The sequence below is a fragment of the Artibeus jamaicensis genome, unplaced genomic scaffold (genome assembly GCF_021234435.1).
Source record: "Artibeus jamaicensis isolate MK-2021 breed Jamaican fruit bat unplaced genomic scaffold, CSHL_Jam_final contig_60, whole genome shotgun sequence".
Lineage (NCBI taxonomy): Eukaryota > Metazoa > Chordata > Mammalia > Chiroptera > Phyllostomidae > Artibeus > Artibeus jamaicensis.
In genome coordinates, this window is record NW_026521900.1 from 1070686 (window position 1) to 1090507 (window position 19822).

The 19822-nt window shown below is 38.0% G+C and overlaps 1 protein-coding gene across 1 annotated transcript in view; it reads left to right on the forward strand.

The window, feature by feature from the left end:
* The first annotated feature begins 1095 nt into the window (after positions 1–1095).
* Positions 1096–19822, forward strand: part of TSPAN7 (tetraspanin 7) — a 126839-nt gene continuing 108112 nt past the window's right edge. Inside the window, exon 1 of the mRNA XM_037165132.2 lies at positions 1096–1233. Within this exon, the coding sequence (XP_037021027.1) occupies positions 1153–1233 (81 nt within the window). The 5' untranslated portion in view covers positions 1096–1152. The remainder of the gene's footprint in view (positions 1234–19822) is intronic.

Below are 19822 nucleotides of genomic sequence, written 5' to 3' on the forward strand. Positions count from 1 at the left end.
TGGAGATTACCTAAAAATGGGTCATTCAATATGTGTTCTTTTGTGTCTAGCTGCTTTCATTTAGCATAGTTTCAAGGTTCATACGTCTTGTATCAGTACTTCATTCCTTTTTGTGGCCAAATAATTGTTCGTTGTATGTACACACTACATTGTGTTTATCCATTCATAATTGATGGACATTAGGGTTGTTACTGCTTTTTGGCTATGAAATGGTGCTGTTATGAACATTCACTTACAAGCTTTTGTGTGAAAATATGTTTTCATTTCTGTTGGGTATAGATTTACGAGTGGAATTGCTGGGTCATATGGCAACTCTATGCTTATCTTTTTGAGTAACTTCCTAATTGTTTTTGAACATTATTTTTTGACCTTGATACAGCTATCTTTCCTGGCCTTTCCTAATCTGTACTTGTTAGGGTGGAAAAAATAATTCTGGGGTATTTTGATAATTTTTTCTGTTACCCCTTAAACATTTTATGTGCAGGAAGAATGGTAACTTCATAGAGAAACTTTTGTCATTCAGTCTCATCATTTCAAAATGTGGAGAAATAAAAAAAAATGGTGTTGAGGATTTGGGACGTCTGTCTGAGCTCCAGTGTTCCTGACCATCCCTCCAGCTGTATTTCCAGCCACCTGTCATGGTCTGTTCCTGGCACAGACAAGGCCTGCTTGTTCCAAGGACATGACGACTGGGCCACTTCCATCTGAGAAGGCTTGGTGGTTCATCCAAGTGCAGAAACAAGATTGCTTTTCGGGGATACTAATTAACCTCGTGAAGCGAGGTGCAGAGAGCCCGGTAAATGTAAAGTCCTACTAAGTACAAAGCAGAAACTTACTTGCAAAAGCACCCTGTAAGACGTAACCCTGACCTCCAACCAGGCCCCCAGGCTCTCCCATTCCTCCCAGCCGCAGGGCGCCGTTGGTCTGAACCTGCTCGACCTTAACCGTGCAGGAAGCCTAGTCCTTACACGTAGTCACAACTTGACCCCTGCTTCTTCGGTCGGTGCCCCACGGTGTGCGCGCCCACGCTAGCGCACGGACTCGCCTGCGCGCACGCGCTCCCGCCCCGCCCCGCCCCGCCCTGCCCCTCCTCCCTCCTCTCGCGCGCACGCCCGCCGCCTGCCGCTGCCGCCGCCACCGGAGCTCTGTAGTATGGCATCGAGGAGAATGGAGACCAAACCTGTGATAACCTGTCTCAAAACCCTCCTCATCATCTACTCCTTCGTCTTCTGGGTGAGTGGCCTCGCCAGCCGGGTGGCCGGGCTGTCGTGGAACAGTTCGTGCAGTGATGCTCTGAGAAAGGAAGGGGGAGGAAAAAATCCCATCTCGAACCCTTCCTTATGGAGACAGGCACAGGGTGCTGGGCCGGGGCTGCAGGATGGCGGGGTGCATTGGAGATGCTTGAACCCTGGACCTTGCCCAGCGGCAGACTGCAAGAAGCTGTGTTGTGGCGGTGACTGCAGGTTGTCGACCTTTCCACAAAAATTTTAATGCATTGATTTATTTTTTAAGATCTCTGGATAGGGTCAGCCTCTGGGGAAAGTTGTGGGCTTATTTCTCTATTTTCCTCTCTGGTCACCACTCCTCGACCTCCCTTACCAGTTTGTTCACGGTGCCCATTGGAGCTAACCTATGGCCACCTGGGAACGAACGGGCTCAGGAGTGCAGGGTTTGATCCCAGATTCCTGGTTATTCCTAAGCCAGCGGGGCTGGGAGAGGGAGGCCCCAGGAGCCTTGTGCCTGCCTGGTAGGGCAAGGGTGACCAGAGCCCCTTAAGCTCACTGATGGAGGTGGGGGTGCCACCGCCGCTGTGTGAAAACGCACGGAGGGAAAATGTTCTTATATAAACCAGCTGCATCTTTGAGCTTTCTTGGCAACCCAGGAGATGGGTCTTGGGACCCTTTCCCATTCCCCTTCACCCCTACATGTTTCATCTGATCTTTCTCTCAATGTGTGAGCTCAATCTGCAGAGTCCTGGGGGAGGACCCCTGCCACTTGATGACAGCAATAGCGCCCCAACTCTGCTCCCCATCTAAATGGTGCTGCTACCGGCCCTTGAATCTCAATGCAGAAAGGTGACGTCAGCCTCTCAGCCGAGGTGGTGGGTGCTGGGTGGTACACCTCGAAGAGAGATGCGCTCTGCTGAGCGCAGGGGGGCGGGGGAGGAGAAGGAGGGGGGCTCGGAGCTGTGCCTTACCTCATCCTGTTTGGCAATTCGTGGAATCAGTGCTGGGCTGACACAGCAGTGATTCACTTGGAGGGTGGGTGGTACCTAAAGAACATTCCCCTTTATTTCTCTTTCCATGTAGAGGGCCCCCCTCTCCTCAAGTTCCCCATTCCCACACCAAGCCACAGCCACCCTGCTGAAGAATGAATGCCTGTCATTTCCCCCACCCCCACACTTTCCCCAATAATCTGGGTCATTTCAGCTTCCAAGGCAGTCATTTTGAAAGCTGAAGCTCTGTAGAAAAAGCCAGTCCTGCCTTTAGTTGTTTTCCTCCTTGCCATCACCCTCCCTCCACCCCCCAAATAGCCCTAATTTTTGTTTGAAACTGGGCACAGTGCTCTATAAGGTACCAGGCTTGGCTTGACGGTGAACCAGGCAGGCTATTTCTAATGATCATGGAAGGAGCTGAAATTTAATAAAGATAAAAAATCCCTGATGCTACCCCCACCCCCGTGGGCATTTCCTTGTCACTGGCATTGGTGATTCCTGAGGTCAGGTAAACTGGATCCTGGGGACCAGGCATACCAAGAGCTCTGCAATGAGACAGAATAGGTTAAGTGGTGTATGGCACAAAGCAAACACAGAAACGCACTTTATTATGACTGAAATCTACATAGGTTGAAAATATTCAGTAGTGAAATTGTGAGCTATGCACAGATCATCTTATGTCCTACATGGAAAAAGCAATAATGCATGCTGCTTGCTGAAACTTCCCTGATAACCAACCATTCCTGGAAACTGTTTAAGCCTTTTCTTTCTTTCCTTAAATCTCTTTGTGTTTGGCCCTTAGTATTTACTTGACTTCCTATTTGTTACTGGAGTAATCATATGGGTGACTATTTTTAGCTTCCTTAAAAATAAAGATTACAGTATATACAAAGGAGTGTTGTTCTTTCAGCATCACTGCAGGCTGGTAAAGGCAGGAGTTGTTTAGACTGAGGCTTTTCATGTGAGCTCTTTAATTCTTCTTGCTTACCTTACCCCTCCCTATATCAGCCTGGAGAGTCTAAATGCTTAATGTGCATAATATGTATTAAGTTCCTTGATGCCTGCATTTTAATTTTTCCTACTTCCAATGTTTTTATAGTCTTAAATGAGATGTTAACCTGGAACACTTTCAATAGTTTATATAGCACTCGGTAATCATTTCCTACTACACAGCCAAACAAATGAGATCTCTCCAGATGTGAGAGTATTTAAATACCACATTAATAAACCATGGTTCCAATGCTGCGTTTTCCATTGTATCTTAAAGGAAATTCAATGGAAATATTTTCCCATTTTTAAAATGGCCTTATGGAGATATAATTCACCCTTTTTAAAGTGTAAACTTTTGTGGTTTTTAGTATATTCACAGATATGTGCAACTATCACCTCAATCAATTTTAGAACAGTTTCATTACCTGAAAAAGAAACCCCATACCCTTTAGGTATTATCCCCCTTTTCCTCTCAATTCCCACCCCTCCTTGGCCTAAGCAATCATTCATCTACCCTTTACATATAAATTTCCATATTCTGCACATTTCATATAAATGAAATTATATAATATGTGGTCTTTTGTGAATGGCTTCTTTCACTTAGCATAATATTTACAAGATTCATTGATGTTCATCCTTTTTTATGATCAAATAATACTCCACGGCAAGACTGCATCACATTTTATTCATCCATTTGTCCGTTGATGGACATTTGGGTTGTTTCTATCTTTTGGCTCTTATGAATAATGGTGCTATGGACATTCACATATAAATTTTTGTATGAACATATGTTTTCAATTCTCTTTGCTGGGAATTGCTGGATCGTATGGGAACTTGATATTTAATCATTTGAAGAACTGCCAGACTGTTTTCCAAAGTGACTGCCCCATTTGCATTCCCTCAGCCAGTGTATGAAGGTTCTGATTTCTCCACATCCTTGTCAACATTTGTTATCCAACTTTTTAATTCTAGTCACCCTAGTAGGAATTCTATGTAAATGGATCCTTGATTTTCCTTGATTTATGTTTTGTTTTCAGGTTTATAGAAGAGGAAGAAAAAACATACCTAGGAGTAAGTTACCCTGTGCTTTAAAGACTAGCAAACAGTGCCTTGTACATAGGAGGTTTACTGAGGAAATATTTACTTAATGAATGAATGAATAAATGAAATTGTATTGATTACTCTTGGGCTCATTTATTTCTACTTGCCTCAAGTGGGAGGTTTTTTAAAAACAATATTTCCAATTTTACTGTGGTGATTTAAATGTGTTTAAGACATTGATGCATGGAAACATGGGATAGAGGACTTTATAAAGACTTGCTTATCTTAATGATAGTTCAATAATTATAGTTTTATGGTCAGCTAATTTCCCATATATATCAGTTATCCAAATTTTTTATTGAAATTTAATTTGTTAAGCCTGAATAAAAAAGGTATCTCTCCTGTATTAATACAAAATAAAACATCCCTTCTTTATGACAAATACAATTTTTTCAACGGCAAGAAAGCTTTATAAATATAATGCTTCAAAAGTAAATTCTGGCCCTGGCCATAGTGGTTCAGGGGATTGAGTGCTGGCTTGAGAACTAAGAGTCACTGGTTTGATTCCTAGTCAGGGTACAAGCCTGGGTTGCAGGCCAGGTCCCCAGTAGGAGGTGTGTGAGAAGCAACCACACATCCATGTTTCTCTCCCTTTCTTTCTCCCTCCCTTCCCCTCTCTCTAAAGATAAATAAATAAAATCTTTTTTAAAAAGTAAATTCTGTTTTGATTTGTAAGTTTTTAATATATTTTAAACACTCATCTGTATTTTAAGCTAAGATTTAAATCCACTGTAGATAAATCACTAAATAATATTGTGAAAAGAAATGCTTTATTCCAGTGTATATAGGATTTGATTTCTTCTCTGGCTATCCAAGGAGGTAATTAGCTATCAATAGTGCTATCAAATTCTCTTGTGGTAAAATATGAGTGATTGTTTTTTCATTTGAGAAGCATCACTTATCTTGTTTGGAGAATATTTCTAAAAATAATAGCTAATTTTATTTTGTCATCAAGAAAGGTGAGGTAGTTTGGTTAAAAAGAGGGAAACACATCTTAAAAAATCAGCCCCTAATATTTTATAAAGTGTTTGAATTTGGCTATATATTAAAGCTTATACTTATTATTTTGCATGTCAGTGTACTTCAACACTCATTGAATGTCTTTTATATGCCAGGTATTTCAATAGAATGTTTATCAACTTTTACTAGCTGCTGTTTTCAGCATTTTACCTTCATTTCTAAGTAATTTAATTATTCTACTACTTCTTGACTTTCCAATGTTAGGTATTATATATTATCTTCACATTATGGAACATCAATATTTAGCTCTCCTACCCCTTTAGTCTGCATTAAAATATTTCCTATATTTGGGCAGACCCTAATATATCATTTATCATTTTATCATTATTGTATATCATTTGAGTAGAGCAGCAGTCAGTGATTACATTCATGTGACTAGTAACTTTCTGAAAAAGAGTGCATGAAATTTTTGAGGCCTTTCAGGAGTGAAAACCTTATTTTGTTCTTGTACTTAGTAAGATAGTTTAGCTAAGTATAGAATTCTAGTTTGTAAATCATTTACTCTCAGAATGTTGCTGTCTCCCTCTGTCCAACCTCCTGGTCTTCTTGCTGTTGTTGTTACTGTTGAGAAATCAAATAACATTTCTCAACAGTAACAAATCAAATGTTATGTTATTTCAGGTTTTTCTAAAATTCTGATTTCTTCAATGAAAGCTTTTAGAAATTTTCTTGTTGTCAATGCTCTGAAATTTCACAATAATATGCCTTGTTGTATGTTTATTTTCATCTCTATCCTGTGCAATATTTCCATCTGGAAACTCAGATCCTATAGTTTGGGGAAATTTTCTTGAGTTTAAAAAAAATTCTTTCCCTGTTTTCTCTCTTTTGATGTTGGAACTCTTAGATGGACCCTCTAGTTTTTTCAATTGCATTTTCCATTAGTTTTATGTGTTGATTTCTACCAGTTCCTTTTTGAGGTCTGAATGTTTCTTTATCTAGCATTTTGCTCTTGTTTCATACGTGTAATAACTTTTTAAAATCCCTCTGACAATGTTAGTGGGTTTTCTTTAAGTTTGCCCTTTTCTGCATAGTTTCTTCCAAACTTCTTTGTTTTCTGGCATTTTAAAGACTTACCTCAAATTTCTGGTTATCATTTGTTCTCTGTTCTGTACATATTAAAAGTAGAACACTGAAAAACCAATTGGAAGCTCCTAGCATGAAGTGGGAGTTTGTTGATTGTAAGTTGGATGATTGGGCTAGGCAATTGACTTTTGGAAACAAGGCCAATATCTTTAGGTCTTTTCTCTTGGTCCAATCATATTTCCTACAGAAGAATCTTCCAATCTTCTCTCTGGATGAAGAAGGTTAGTGATATGGGTGTCTGTTTCCACATGTAGTATATAAACCTTTGTTTAATCTACTATTTCAAGTAGAGAATTCATATCCATTGCACTTTTCTTCTCCAGATCAAAGACCTTCTGTTTCACCCTCCCTAGAAAATAAATCTCTGAATCTATGCTGAAATGTGAGATAGATCAGAGACAGGAAGTTGAAGGGAATCTAATTGCTTTTCAAAAAGTTTTCACCAGATCCTCCTTATTTTTTCCCCTTCATCCCTAGTTCTAGATGTGCCTAGAGCTGCCTTTTGAGGGTACTTGTGTGCAAATGTTATTCCTGGCTGTTCTCACAGCTGCCATAAGATTTGGCTTTTCCTCAGTTTCTAAAATATCATTGTGATGGTCTCCTCTTCCATTCTCTTTGTTAGTATAGGTTAAAAAAAACTTTTTTTGTGTCATTTCAGTGGAGTTTTGGTGGCTGGCCAAAGTAAATAGATGCGTTCAGTTTAACTGGACACATCTTTAACTGGAAGTCCTTCATATCTTTATCTCTACATTATATGGTCCTAACTAAGTGAGTAGTTGATTATGAGTGATTGAATAGAGCATCTAAAATGGCAATAATTGGGATCTTCTAGTAGATATTGTTATTTACTTTTTACATTTTTAAAAAGCTTTTTATGTCAAGGGGAGTGTTCCAGGCTGGAACAGGTTTAGTAAGTCATGTCCTCTTTTAAAATCATCTGGTCATCAGGGACTGGGGGTTGACAAGTGGTGATGAAGCTGTGAAGGTTACTGTGATTTTTTTCTGCTCTTCTAATTTCTACCCACCAGGTGAAGGCCCATGTGCCTTCTGGCCTAATTCAGACCTTTCTGGATTAATTTAATGTGGAAGCAGCAGAATTTAAATTATAGTGGGGAGTGGGGTGCTTGATGTTAAATAGGTTATTGCTCTGCTGTTTTTCTGTTACTGCAATGATAACCTTTCATGTTTATTGTAGGACTTGTACATTATAATCTGAGCATTCTTTTCTTATTTAATTAACTTTACTTTCCATATGCAATATGCAGTTATGTTATGTGCATCAGCTTTAATAGCATTTAGGGAATATTAAGTCTTTTTCACTTAGTAGTTGCTTAGAAACTAGCTCAATTTTTGTCCAAATAGAATGAAATAATTTCTTCATTTTTAATTATAGCTAGGGTTCTTGATTCGACCTTACCTTGAGCTATATTATTTATCATTCATTGACTGTTGAGCATTATATACTATTTTAAGTAAGCACCTCAGAAGGTGCTGATAATTGAAAGTGATCTGTAACTACATTTCTTTGTTTAAATGTGTTAAACCCTTGACATAGGTGACTAATGCACTGCTAAACCAATTTGAAACACACTCTAAAAATATATTCTTGTGACTACCAATTTCTACTTGTTAATACTTTCACAAATTGGTGGTCACAAAAAAATCATGGGGATGTAAAGTACAGCATAGGAAATATAGTCAATAATATTGTAATAATTTTGTATGGTACCAGGTGGGTACTTGAAATATTGGAGTGACCACTTTGTAAAGTATATGATTTTCTAACCACTGTGCTGTACACCTGAAACCAATACAAAATAATATTGAATATAACTTGTAATTGAAAATAAAATTTAAAAGTTTTTAAAATAAAATAAAATATACATTCTTATGTCTTTTCTTTCCTTGGTCCTATTATAGCAGCTTCCAACTTGAGTTGTTTCCTCATGGCAAGCAGATTGTTGGATTCCTGCTCTCAGTTTTTTTTGTGGGGAGGAGCTGTCATCCCCCTGCCATGACAGAATGCTTTTCATTGTTAGCTAGAAAAATTTGTCCTCTTTTATGTAGGGCCCCAATATTCATCCAAAAAAAAAGGATATAGGGGGAAACCATAGGAGAGGGTTTTTCTTTGTTTTGTTTTCCCTGTTAGTTATTTGGTCAGTTGAACATGTAAGCATGTTACATAGTTTGGTGATAGAATTAAGGATCACAGTTCCACTGTGGAAGATTTTCTTTAAAGCTTGCTATAGTATATGGTGGGCTTTTTCATTATTTGTTTTAGGAGAAATTGCAAGTGCCTCATATTAGAAGATGAGGTGGGTCAGGCACAGGTACTAGATACTGGTTAAGCAATGTAGATCAGTGATTCCTAATCCTGTATGCCCATCAGGATTGCCTTAGGAGCCCTAAAATATATGCTTAGACTCACCCTAGGAGATTCTGATTTAGTTGGTCTGAAGTGGGTACCAACATTGGTATATTTAAAATAATCTCCCAAGGGAGTTGGTTTTGCAAGTAGGATTGAAAACCACTGATTCAGAGAGAACTCAGAGTAATAGTAGACTAGGTTCATCTGGAATCTCCTGGATCTGGATATAGCTAGGGATTATCTAGCATTGATCTTGGCTTTGTCTGCTTTGCATAAAAGTCTGAATTAGGTCTCCAGTGTCCCTTAGTAAACCAAAATGGCCCTGTCACTCTTAAGAGACCTTCCTAGTTGTTCCTAACTAAAGGAGTGCTCATGAGAAACACTAAGGGGCTTTTAAAGAAAGATGTTTGGTCTTATCTTGTGAGGTTTCTATTTTAATTTATCTGATGAGTGGCCTAGGTATGTAATTTTGAAAACTATCCCCAAGGTGATTCTAATTCCTGGAAGGTGACTCTATGGTCCATGAAACAGTTTGTCATAGATAAAATCCATATGAATGCTTTCCTGTGCATTGATCTATGATACCATAAAGCTACTTTGAGGAGAGGTTTCCACAAACAGAATGTAGCCAATCTAGATTTTCACTAACTGAACTGGTCTCCAGCAAGGGTCTCCAACTGAACCCTTGGGGTTTGAGGCAGTTTCCATTCCTTAGGGGGAATCTATTTCTGTTCATCTTTGTGTTGAGAAGTTAAGAATCTTAGTTCCCCCTCTGTCAAAAAATGAGACTATTGTTCAATATATAAAACGCAAAGATGAATCGATTACTTAACAAAATAAGAGAAAGCTTTGTTAGTCAAGCACAGTTTATGAGCAAAGAAGATTGCTGATCTCTTTAGAAACTGTGCTGGTGTTTCGGGGTTGCTTTGGTTACAGAGGCATAAGAGGTTGACCTTGGCCTTAGAACCATGGCTATTTGGGTGAGAATGTTGTCGATTGACTTTAAGACACATGTTTACTGCAGTGCATCTGCTGCTGGTTGGTTAACCTTAAATTTTATAAGACACTAATTATAATTAGCTTCCAGAAGTATGTTCCCTGAAGCTGGTTAAGTTGTCATTGATAGTTAGATTTAGGTGAACTGTCATTGATCAAATAGGTTTAAAAGTGGGTGCTAGTGGTTACTATTTATCATGCCTATTGAATAATCAGTATTTTCTCCCCCAACCTTAGGTGTATAGAAACATTTATTCTTGCCTCAGATTACCAATTCTTGCATCTCAGTGATACAAGGTGGCTTGTGCATCTCAATTACCATTCTTCAAACATCATCATGGTGATGTATAGAATTCTTCAGTCAGTTCATTGTTCTGATCATTCCACAGACGCTAATGATAGTTTATGATTTTCAGGAGTTATACCAGGACTTTCCACAACCCCTTTGGGTTAAAAGGAACCCAAAGCTTAATGAGGCTGGGTGGTAACTGTTTTAAACATTGCTTTCACATTCTTGTCTTTACTTGTGTTCAATTTCTATTTCTTTTTTTTTTAATTAAGACTAGGATTCTTTTTTAAAAAAGATTTTTAAATTTATTTTTAGAGAGAGGGGAAGGAAGGGAAAAAGAGAGGGAGAGAAACATCAATGTGTGGTTGCCTCTCACGTGCCCCCTGCTGGGGACCTGGCCCACAACCCAGGCATGTGCCCTGACTGGGAATTCAGATGGCGACCCTTTGGTTCGCAGGCTGGCACTCAATGCACTGAGCCACACCTACCAGGGCTCAGTTTCTATTTCTGATGAAGCTCTTGAAGATTTGTTCTCCCAATTCCTGTTTCATATTCTAAACTGTATCACTCACTTGGTATTTTAACTCTTGCTTTCTATTGCAGGGGATTTGAAATTTGTCCTATGTGATGCCTTGGCTTCAACATTTGTCAGGTCAACTTAGGCAAGGCACATAGCCTCTCTGAGTCTTAGTTTTCAGAATTGAGAATATATTTGGTTACACACTTCTGTCAAGTGTTGAAGGTGAAATGACTTTCAAATGCTTTGCAAAGTTTGATACACGTTTTAGTGACATTATTCCTTATGGTATAGAGTGTTGCCTTTTTTCTTCATTTCTTGCACATGGGAGGTACTATGTCAGTATTTGTTAAACATATAAATTGATCACAATACTTCCTATCATGGAAATTAAGGATGATTAGCTTTTTGGATTTTATAGTTTGCAACCAAAGAGAGCTGGAATTCCAGAAGGGTTTGAATGGTAACCAAAAATATAATAAATTTAGGTTGGTGAGTTAAGTAAGCCCTGTCATTGGGAAAAGAGTTTTCCCATCCAGGATAAATAAATATAAACCTGTCACTGAAAATTAAATGAGGGATTGACTTCCCTTACTTTTTAAATTAAGCTTTCAATTTTAGAAGTTTTAAATTTACAGAAAAATTGTTGAAATAGTGCATAGAGTTCCCATATACCATAGAACCAGTTCTCCTATCTATAACACCTTACATTAGTATGCTCTATGTGTTACAATTAATGAACCCAAATTGATACATTATTAATATTAACTACAGTCCATATTCCATTAATATTTTCTGAATGTTTATCCAATATCCCATTCAGGCTACCACATTACATTTATGTCTCCTTAGACATGTGTTACAAAGTCATGTCTCCTTCGTCCTTCTTTTGGCTATGACGATTTCTCAGATTCATTTTTTTAAAGATTTTATTTATTTATCTTTAGAGGGGAAGGGAAGGAGAGAGGGAAATATATATAAATGTATGGTTGCCTCTCATAAGTCCCCTGCTGGGAACTGGCTTGCAAACTAGGTATGTGCCCTGAATGGGAATCGAACTGCAATCCCTTAGTTCACAGGCCCGCGCTCAATCCACTGAGCTACACCAGCCAGGGTTCAGATTCATTTTTAATGATGACTTTGACAGTTTTGAAGAGTACAGGTAATGTGCTTTGCACAACACCCCTCAGTTCGGATTTATTTGATTTTTTTTCATGATTAGACATCCTATCAACATGACTCAACACTGCTAATATTGATCTTGATCATCTGACCGAAATAGTTTATTAGGTTTTTTTCTGTAATGTTATTCTTTCTCCCTTTCTATACTGTACGCTTTGGAAGAAAGTCACTATGCCTAGCTCACACTGAAGGAATGGGGAATTATGCTTTGGTTTTTTGAGGGTAGAGTATCTATCATTATTATGTTAATTAACAAAGAAGATTTCCATTTAAAAATATTAAAGCCAACAGAAATATTTGTTTGAGCAAATAGTAAAATACTAAAACCATTTGATTCAGTTGGGAACTGGACAGGGATTCTCGCTTGCTATTGTTTATGATTTTATTTAACTAGTAAGTGCAAAAAGATTAAAAAAATCTTAATATTGGAAAAAGAAGTGATCAGGTTATCTTTTCATAGCTGTGGTTGTTGTATACTAAGAAACCCAATTGATTCTAGGTTTTAATGATACTTATACTATGGGGTATATAGAAGAAAATAAAGTTGGAGCACTCAAATTAGTATGTGAAAACTTCTAGTTGGTTTAAATATAAAAATAAAGCAAAACAATGCAAGAAAATACAGAGATTGTATGTATAATACAGAAGTTGGAGAGACTGCCTTAACCTTACTGGAGACTCAGAAGCAATTAAATTAAAAACCAATGTATTTCCTTATAATTTTATAAATCACATGGCAAAAGCTATGGTAAAGTCAATTAAACAGTGTGGTAAGATAAGGCGCTAATGCTAGACTGTTAACTAATTTACTGCTTTCCTCACTAAGAAAGTCTTATTAGTAAAAAAAAAAAAATTGCATTCTGATGTAAGCTCCTTCTCATTTTTGACTGACAACAATTTGCTGATCAGCACTGGCCCACTGACCATAGTTTGGGAATTACTGCTTTAGGGAAGCAGTTGCAAACTGTTTCTGGAAAGGGCCAGATAGTAAACATTTTAGGCTTTGTGGGCCATAAAGTCCCCGTTGCAAATGTTAAGCTCTGCCATTATTGTGTGAAAACAGTGTAGACAAATGTCAATGAATAAGCAAAGCTATATTCAAATAAAACTTTATTTACAAAAAGAGGTGTCTACCCATATTTGACCTATGACCTGTAGTTTGCTGACAGCTTCTTTAGAGTATACTAACATAAAGAATGTATAATCTCTAGCCTCAAGAATTGAAATTTTATTTGGGCCTACAGGAGTGGGAATAAAGCATACCTCACAATTTTTAGCTTGAAAGAGCTAGTCATGCGCTACCCATTAAAGCAGCCACTTAAGCACTTCAGATATAGATAGTCCAAATTGAGATGTGCTCTAAGTATAAAATACACATCAGCCCTGGCTGGTGTAGCTCAGTGGATTGAGCGCGGGCCTGCGAACCAGACAATCGCAGTTCGATTCCCAGTCAGGGCACATACCAGGGGTTGCAGGCCGGTTCCCTGCAGGCCAGTTCCCAGCAGGGGACGCACGAAAGGCAACCATACATTGATGTTTCTCTCCCTCTCTCCTTCCCTTCCCCTCTAAAGATAAATAAATAAAATCTTTAAAAAAATACACATCAGATTTTGAAGATTTAATATGAAAAAAATGTAATACACCTCAACTTTTATATTCATTATATGTTAAACTGGCAATATTTGCACATATTGAACTAAATAAAACATTGTTAACATTAATTTCACCTGTTTCCTTTTAACGTGCATGTGGCTATTAGAAAATTTTAAATTATATCTCCATTGGACAGCACTGGACTATAAGTACTAGAAGTTTAAATTAAGTGCTATGGGATGAGGGAGAGCTCATCTAGCTGGGGAATTTAGAAAGGTTATGTGGATAGAATCAATCTTAGAGATTGATGGAATTTTGAAAAGTGGTGCTCTAGAATGATAATGATGGCTATTGGATAGAGGGAGTGGCCTATATAAAAGTTTAGAGGAAGGAGTATGGTTTCTGTGTTTCAGACACAAGTAAGTTTAGCTGTAATAAGAGACAAAGCATTTGATGAGTCCAAGTAAGTAGGCATAAGCCTTACTGTGGATTGGCCTCATGGGCTAGGGCTTTGGACCTATTTTGGCTGGCAGGGGAGGAACAAAGGAGAGGTGGGGTCCAAGCCATATTTTGGGGCAGTGAATAGTAACTTTGAAAAATATTTATGAAACTAATCTAGAAACAGTAAGGTTGGAATAAAAATGACAAGAAGAGCTAAAACCAGGTTAACTAGCAGAGAACAAAGGTCTAGTATGGTGTGACAATGGGAATGAAGAACAGAAGACAGTGGAAAGCCACTTTGTGTTATGGCAAGGATATTTGTCAGTGAGTGAGAACCCCAGAGTTATGTGCTTGAAGAACCTTTGTGGTGGTACCCTCATGGAAATACAGACCTCAGAAAAATCTGGTTTGAGGCTAACATAATATGTGCCATTTTGCGTGTGTGTAGTTTGAGATAACAATAGATTTAAAAGATAGGCTAGCTCTCAGAAGGTTGCACATTTGTTGGGGGGTGGTTCTGACAAAGTGGCCTTGGGCAATTCTTTACTTCTGGCCATCTCTGTACTTCCTGACCCTTCCCATCCTCCACCGTGGTCACAGTTAATTGACTGGGAAGAGGACTTGACCCTTGGATATTTGCTTGTAGGCTAGTCAGTGGAACTTGAGATGATCAGGCTCACAAGATCTGAATGGAACAGTTCTTTTTTTAGGCATTTGAACTTGAGATACAAGAGAGACAGCTGGTATAGGGGCAGAAGGAGAATGAAACACTGGTGGAAGTTATAGGAACAGGGAAAACCAAAGTTATGAGAGTGGTGAACAGCTGAGTAGGACCAGTGGACTCCTGAGATACTAGACTATATAGGCTCATAGACAGCTCTATAGCAGCCCACTCTTTTTCCTAACAGTAACACTCCTTGGCTAACCAAGAAAAGTGATTATTTGGTTGTTGGAAGCTGATAGGCAGATTTGGAATTAAAAGAGGAGGTTGGTGTGAGGATGCAAGTTGGGAAAAGGCCATTTGTCCATGTAAGAGGCATGAGATCATAAGCAGTATTCTTTTCAACTGCATAGGGAACCTGGAGTTAAATGCAGTTGATGCTAAATTATTTGATGATAATAGGTGTAATAGGTATGGCAAAGCATCCAGCTAGCACCACTAATTGAAGCCTGAGTTTCCAGTAAATCTTGTTTAAGAGATGAAGGTTCTGCTACAGGATAGGGGCAAGTTATTTGAGCAAGTTACTTATTAATCTCCTCAACACCAACTGTTCTATTTGCTAAGTGAGGCTGGCAGTTGTTTTAGTTTGTATCCTTCAGAGATGTTTTGAGGACAAACAAGAAATTGCTTTGTATGTTGTATTCTTTATAAAATAGTCATGGTATACAGAGGTGGTAGCTAGGTTGAAAGTTTTTATAAACGGCTTAGAATAGGCAGGTATCTGAGTAATGGCTCAATGAGTACTTTGGGGGGGGTTCACTTCATCTGGATAACCAATGGAGGGGAAATGTAGTTCTCCCCATCATCAGAAAGTGGGATCAAAGTCTTTTAAACTAAGATGTCAGGAGTGAACTCTGTGTATTTAGCATGATAATTATTTTGAGATAAAATACAAGAAAAGTATATAAATGCCCTGGCTAGTGTGGCTCAGTGGATTGAATGTGGGCTGCAAACCAAAGGGTCGCTAGTTTGATTCCCAGTCAGGACACATGCCTGGGTTGCAGACCAGGTCCCCAGTAGGGGGTCACGTGAGAGACAACCACACATTGATGTTTCTCTCCCTCTTTTTCTCCCATCCTTCCTCTTTCTCTAATCATAAATAAATAAAAATCTTTTTAAAAAGTATATAAATGGGAGGTGGGGAGCAAGGGGCGGGGGAGGCTGGGATGGGAAAAATAGACAAAAAACTGTACTTGAAAAATAACTAAATAAAATTTTTAAAAAAAGTATATAAATGGGTATTCTAATATTAGAAAGCTGTTCAAATAAGCCATCTACAAAACAATATATATAAATGGTATATCATTTTTGTAAAGAAAAAAATGGATGTAACAAATCCTGGAGGGAGACCCATATCAAAATGTTAATGGTTATAGTGGGGTGATAGATAATTAATTCATGGGATACTTTTTTCTTTGTACTTTTCTTTATTTCCCAAGGTTTTATTTTCTTCTCCTACATATAGCATGAATTACTTTTGTTAATAAGAAAACAGTAAATGCTCTTTTAAAAGCCAAACTTTTATGGACATTTTCTAGCATATAGTTGGTTTTTTTTTTTTTTTTGGTTTCTCTAAGATGGAGTACCTGTTTTCACCACATTATTTCATTTATATTCTAGCAGTTCTTTGACCTTGTCCATTTTAGCAATTGGATTAAATTAATACAGAACAAAACCACATTTAACTTCCATTTTAAGTCAGAATAAAGGAAAATGCCTGTTGCTATTAAGCATTTAAAAAAAGTCTTCATGACATATTTCACAAATAATACTAAGAGAATAATATCATAATTACTTCTGTGCGTACCACCCAGCTTTATCAGATCTTGGCATTACACCTTATTTGCTTTGGCCATTTAGTTTTTTCTTATTTTTATTGTATTTTCCATTACCATTTAGTCCCCTTATAAACCACACCCTGCAATCACCACACTGTTGTCTAAGTCTTTTTTCCTTTTTCCTCAAAGAAATATGAAAAATTTACAGTTCATGTCCCTATATCTTCTTTTTTATCATAAATTCAGAGTTTATCAGTTGAGCCTATTCTTAAACAGTTGCTAAAATGTACATACATATAATTTTCTAAAGTATTGCTTTTAGATTTTTAGATTTTGTATAAATAAATCATGCCTTACGTATTGTTTTGAAACTTACAATTTTAAGGCATTATTTGACATGTATCTGTGTTCATAGATGTAGTTCAAGTTTAGGGGTTGAAAAACTGTGGCCCATGGGCCAAATCTAGCCAGCTACCTCTTTTTGTAAATAAACTTTATGCATTGTCTATGGCCACTTTTACCCCACAGCAGCAGAGTTTAGTAGTTGCACCAGACACTGTATGGAATGGAAAGCCTAAAATATTTACTATCTGCCCTTTACAGAAAAAGTTTACCAGCCTTTGATCCAGTTCATACTTTGTATGAATATATCACCAGTCATCCATTTTCCTGTCCACAGACACTTATTTCCTGTTTATTTGTAAAGAAGTGATGCTTTGGTGAACATTGGTAACTATATATATGTGTGTGTGTGTGTGTGTGTGTGTGTGTGTGTGTGTGTGTGTATGTGTATATATATACATGTATTTATATACACATACACATATTTTTTCTTCATACTACATGAGAGGGTTACTAGTGTAACATATTGATTATGAAATAATTAGGCTTTTTATATATTTTGGTCCTGTATTTCATATTTAGCAAAAAAATACAAGGCAGATATGGGCCCTGTTAGCATCTAGGTATTTGTTTAGTGGTCTGAGATAGAGAAATTATTTTTACTCTTGATTTAGATGGTTTTTCTCAAGATGGATATTTATTGCTGGAAAAGAGAAAAAAACTGAGTACTCCATGTGGAGCAAAGCGAGAGTTATGAATTGTCCTCTCAGCAACAAGAAAGTACCCACTGTATGCAGTTAACTGTATTAGGTTATGGTGACATTGATGGTATTATTATCTTTAATAGCAGTTACTATAGTTATTGAACATTTACTAAAAGGCAGGGATAGTATTAAAAACTTCATGTTCATTATCTTATTTATTCTCATAATAACCTGCTGATAGTAGTTACTACTCCTAATTTTGAGAAGAGGAGCCTGAGGTCCAGAGTTTGGCCAAAGATCATGTTTAAGTGAGGCTTAGATTTGGACCTCTCCACCCACACTGGGCCTGGTGCTTGATTTCCAGAGGAACAGTTCTTCATGGTGAGTTTTTGTAGGTGAGATAGAGGATATTCTTTGAGTATCCACACTGTTCTGAAGTACAAGTCCTTCTCAGTTCCAGCTTTGGCTCCCATTAGCTTTGATGAAAAGAACTTAAAGCCTCATGCACAAAGGAGAAGTCTCTGTTTTCCAGAATGGTCAGTGTTTATAAATTCAGTGGGAGTAATTATTCCACATGGTTCCTTTGTAGAAAATCAAGGCAATGGCCATCTTTTAATATTTTTGCTCTGTCATCCCAGCTCAAAACTTCAGTTTCCCAAGTGAGAATTTTATTGCTTCACAGATAGTGGAGGTTGAAGACTGTCTAAGGACTTGTATTATCAGGCTTAGTGCTCTTCCTGAACAACAGGGCGGTGACCCATTCGCTTTCAAAAGTTTGGATCTGTATATGTCTTTTTCCCTCTTCAGTTTGTGGCTGGTCTAGGTATTCCTGAAAACTTTCATGGAGATAGATCATCTTTCCACTCTATCATCTAAAAAATTCGTATGCCTAAGAGACCCCAAATTGCTGGTCCAAACTGCATAGGAATTATTCTTCCTGCTGCTATGAAACATGGTAAGGATGTGAACTTGCCTCCTATGGCTATAAGCTCCCAACCACTTTGAACAACACAGAAGGCAAGGCATTAAAAGCTGCTAGAGATGCAGTTTTTCTTTGCTTTAAATAAACAAAGTGGAAAGCAGCAGGAATCATCAGGCACTTTCCGGTGGAGCTGACACTAGCTTAAATACAGTTATATAATCCACACACGGACACACAGATAAATCTCATTCATTGGCATAGTTGCCAAGTAAAAGTTTTTTTAGCTGGGGTGGACATATTTTCTCCCCTGAGCTTGCTTGTAGGCAATGATCTGACCAGTCATTTATACTTCCTATGAATGGCAAGAAGAATTCTTTATTTTTAAAGATTTTATTTATTTACTTTTCAGAGAGTGGAAAGAAGGGAGAAAGAGAGGAAGAGGAATAAAAACATCAATGTGTGGTTGCCTCTCCTGCACCCCCCACGAGGGACCAGGCCCATAACCCAGGCATGCGTCCTGACCTAACCAGCGACCCTTTGGTTCACAGGCCAGCATTCAATCCACTGAGCCACACAAGCCAGGGCTCTAATTTTTTAAATTTTTTTTATTTATTTGTTTGTTTGTTTATTTATTTATTTATAGAGAGAGGGGAAGGGAAGGAGAAAGAGAGGGAGAGAAACATTAATGTGTGGTTGCCTCTTGCATGCCCCCAACTTGGGACCTGGTCCTAATCCAAGCATGTGTCCCAAATGGGAATTGAAGCAGTAACCCTTTGGTTTGCAGACCAGTACTCAGTCCAGTGAACCACACCAGCCAGGGCAATTGTAATTCTTAAATAACTCCCCCATGGCTTTTCTTTGCTCCATCTCATGGCCCCTATCTTTTATCTTACTTGGATCATTACAGAATTTTCCTGTTTTCCCTACCCCAGCCTCCTCATTTCATCCCATCAATTCTGTAAAAATGATTTCTCTGAAATAAAACAGTGCGATAAAAATGGTAGTTGTTTCTTGTTATCTACAAGACTGAGTTCAAATTTTTTGTGTGCTGATAAAAGAAACTTTATGATTCACAGTGCACCCAAATACCACCATTTTAGCTTTCTTCTGGTCACCAGCTCCAGGTCCTCTGCATGGAGAATATCACTTGTCTTCAAGGCTTAATTCCAATGTCAAATTCCCCAGGAAGCCTTGTCTTTCTTGACAGCCTTTCTCTTCCTGCCAGTCTAGAGTCAGTCTTTTTCCTCTTTGCCCTCTTTAAACTTTGCCCATCCCTTTTAGTACTCATATAGTAATAATTTGCTTACCTGTCAGCCTTCCTTATTTATTCATTGCATTTACTCAAGGAATATTGTGGGAACATCGAGTGCCTGTTATATGCCAGTTTCTGAAATTTAATGTGAACTGGATGAACAAGATGATTTATTAGGAAAGGAGGAAAATAAACAATAAAAATAAGAGAAATATGATAATTTCCAGCAGTGATAGGTGCTCTGAAGGGTAATGTTCTTAAGATGGTGGTGTAGAGGCCTACTTGAGAATGATCACAGAAAGCCTTCC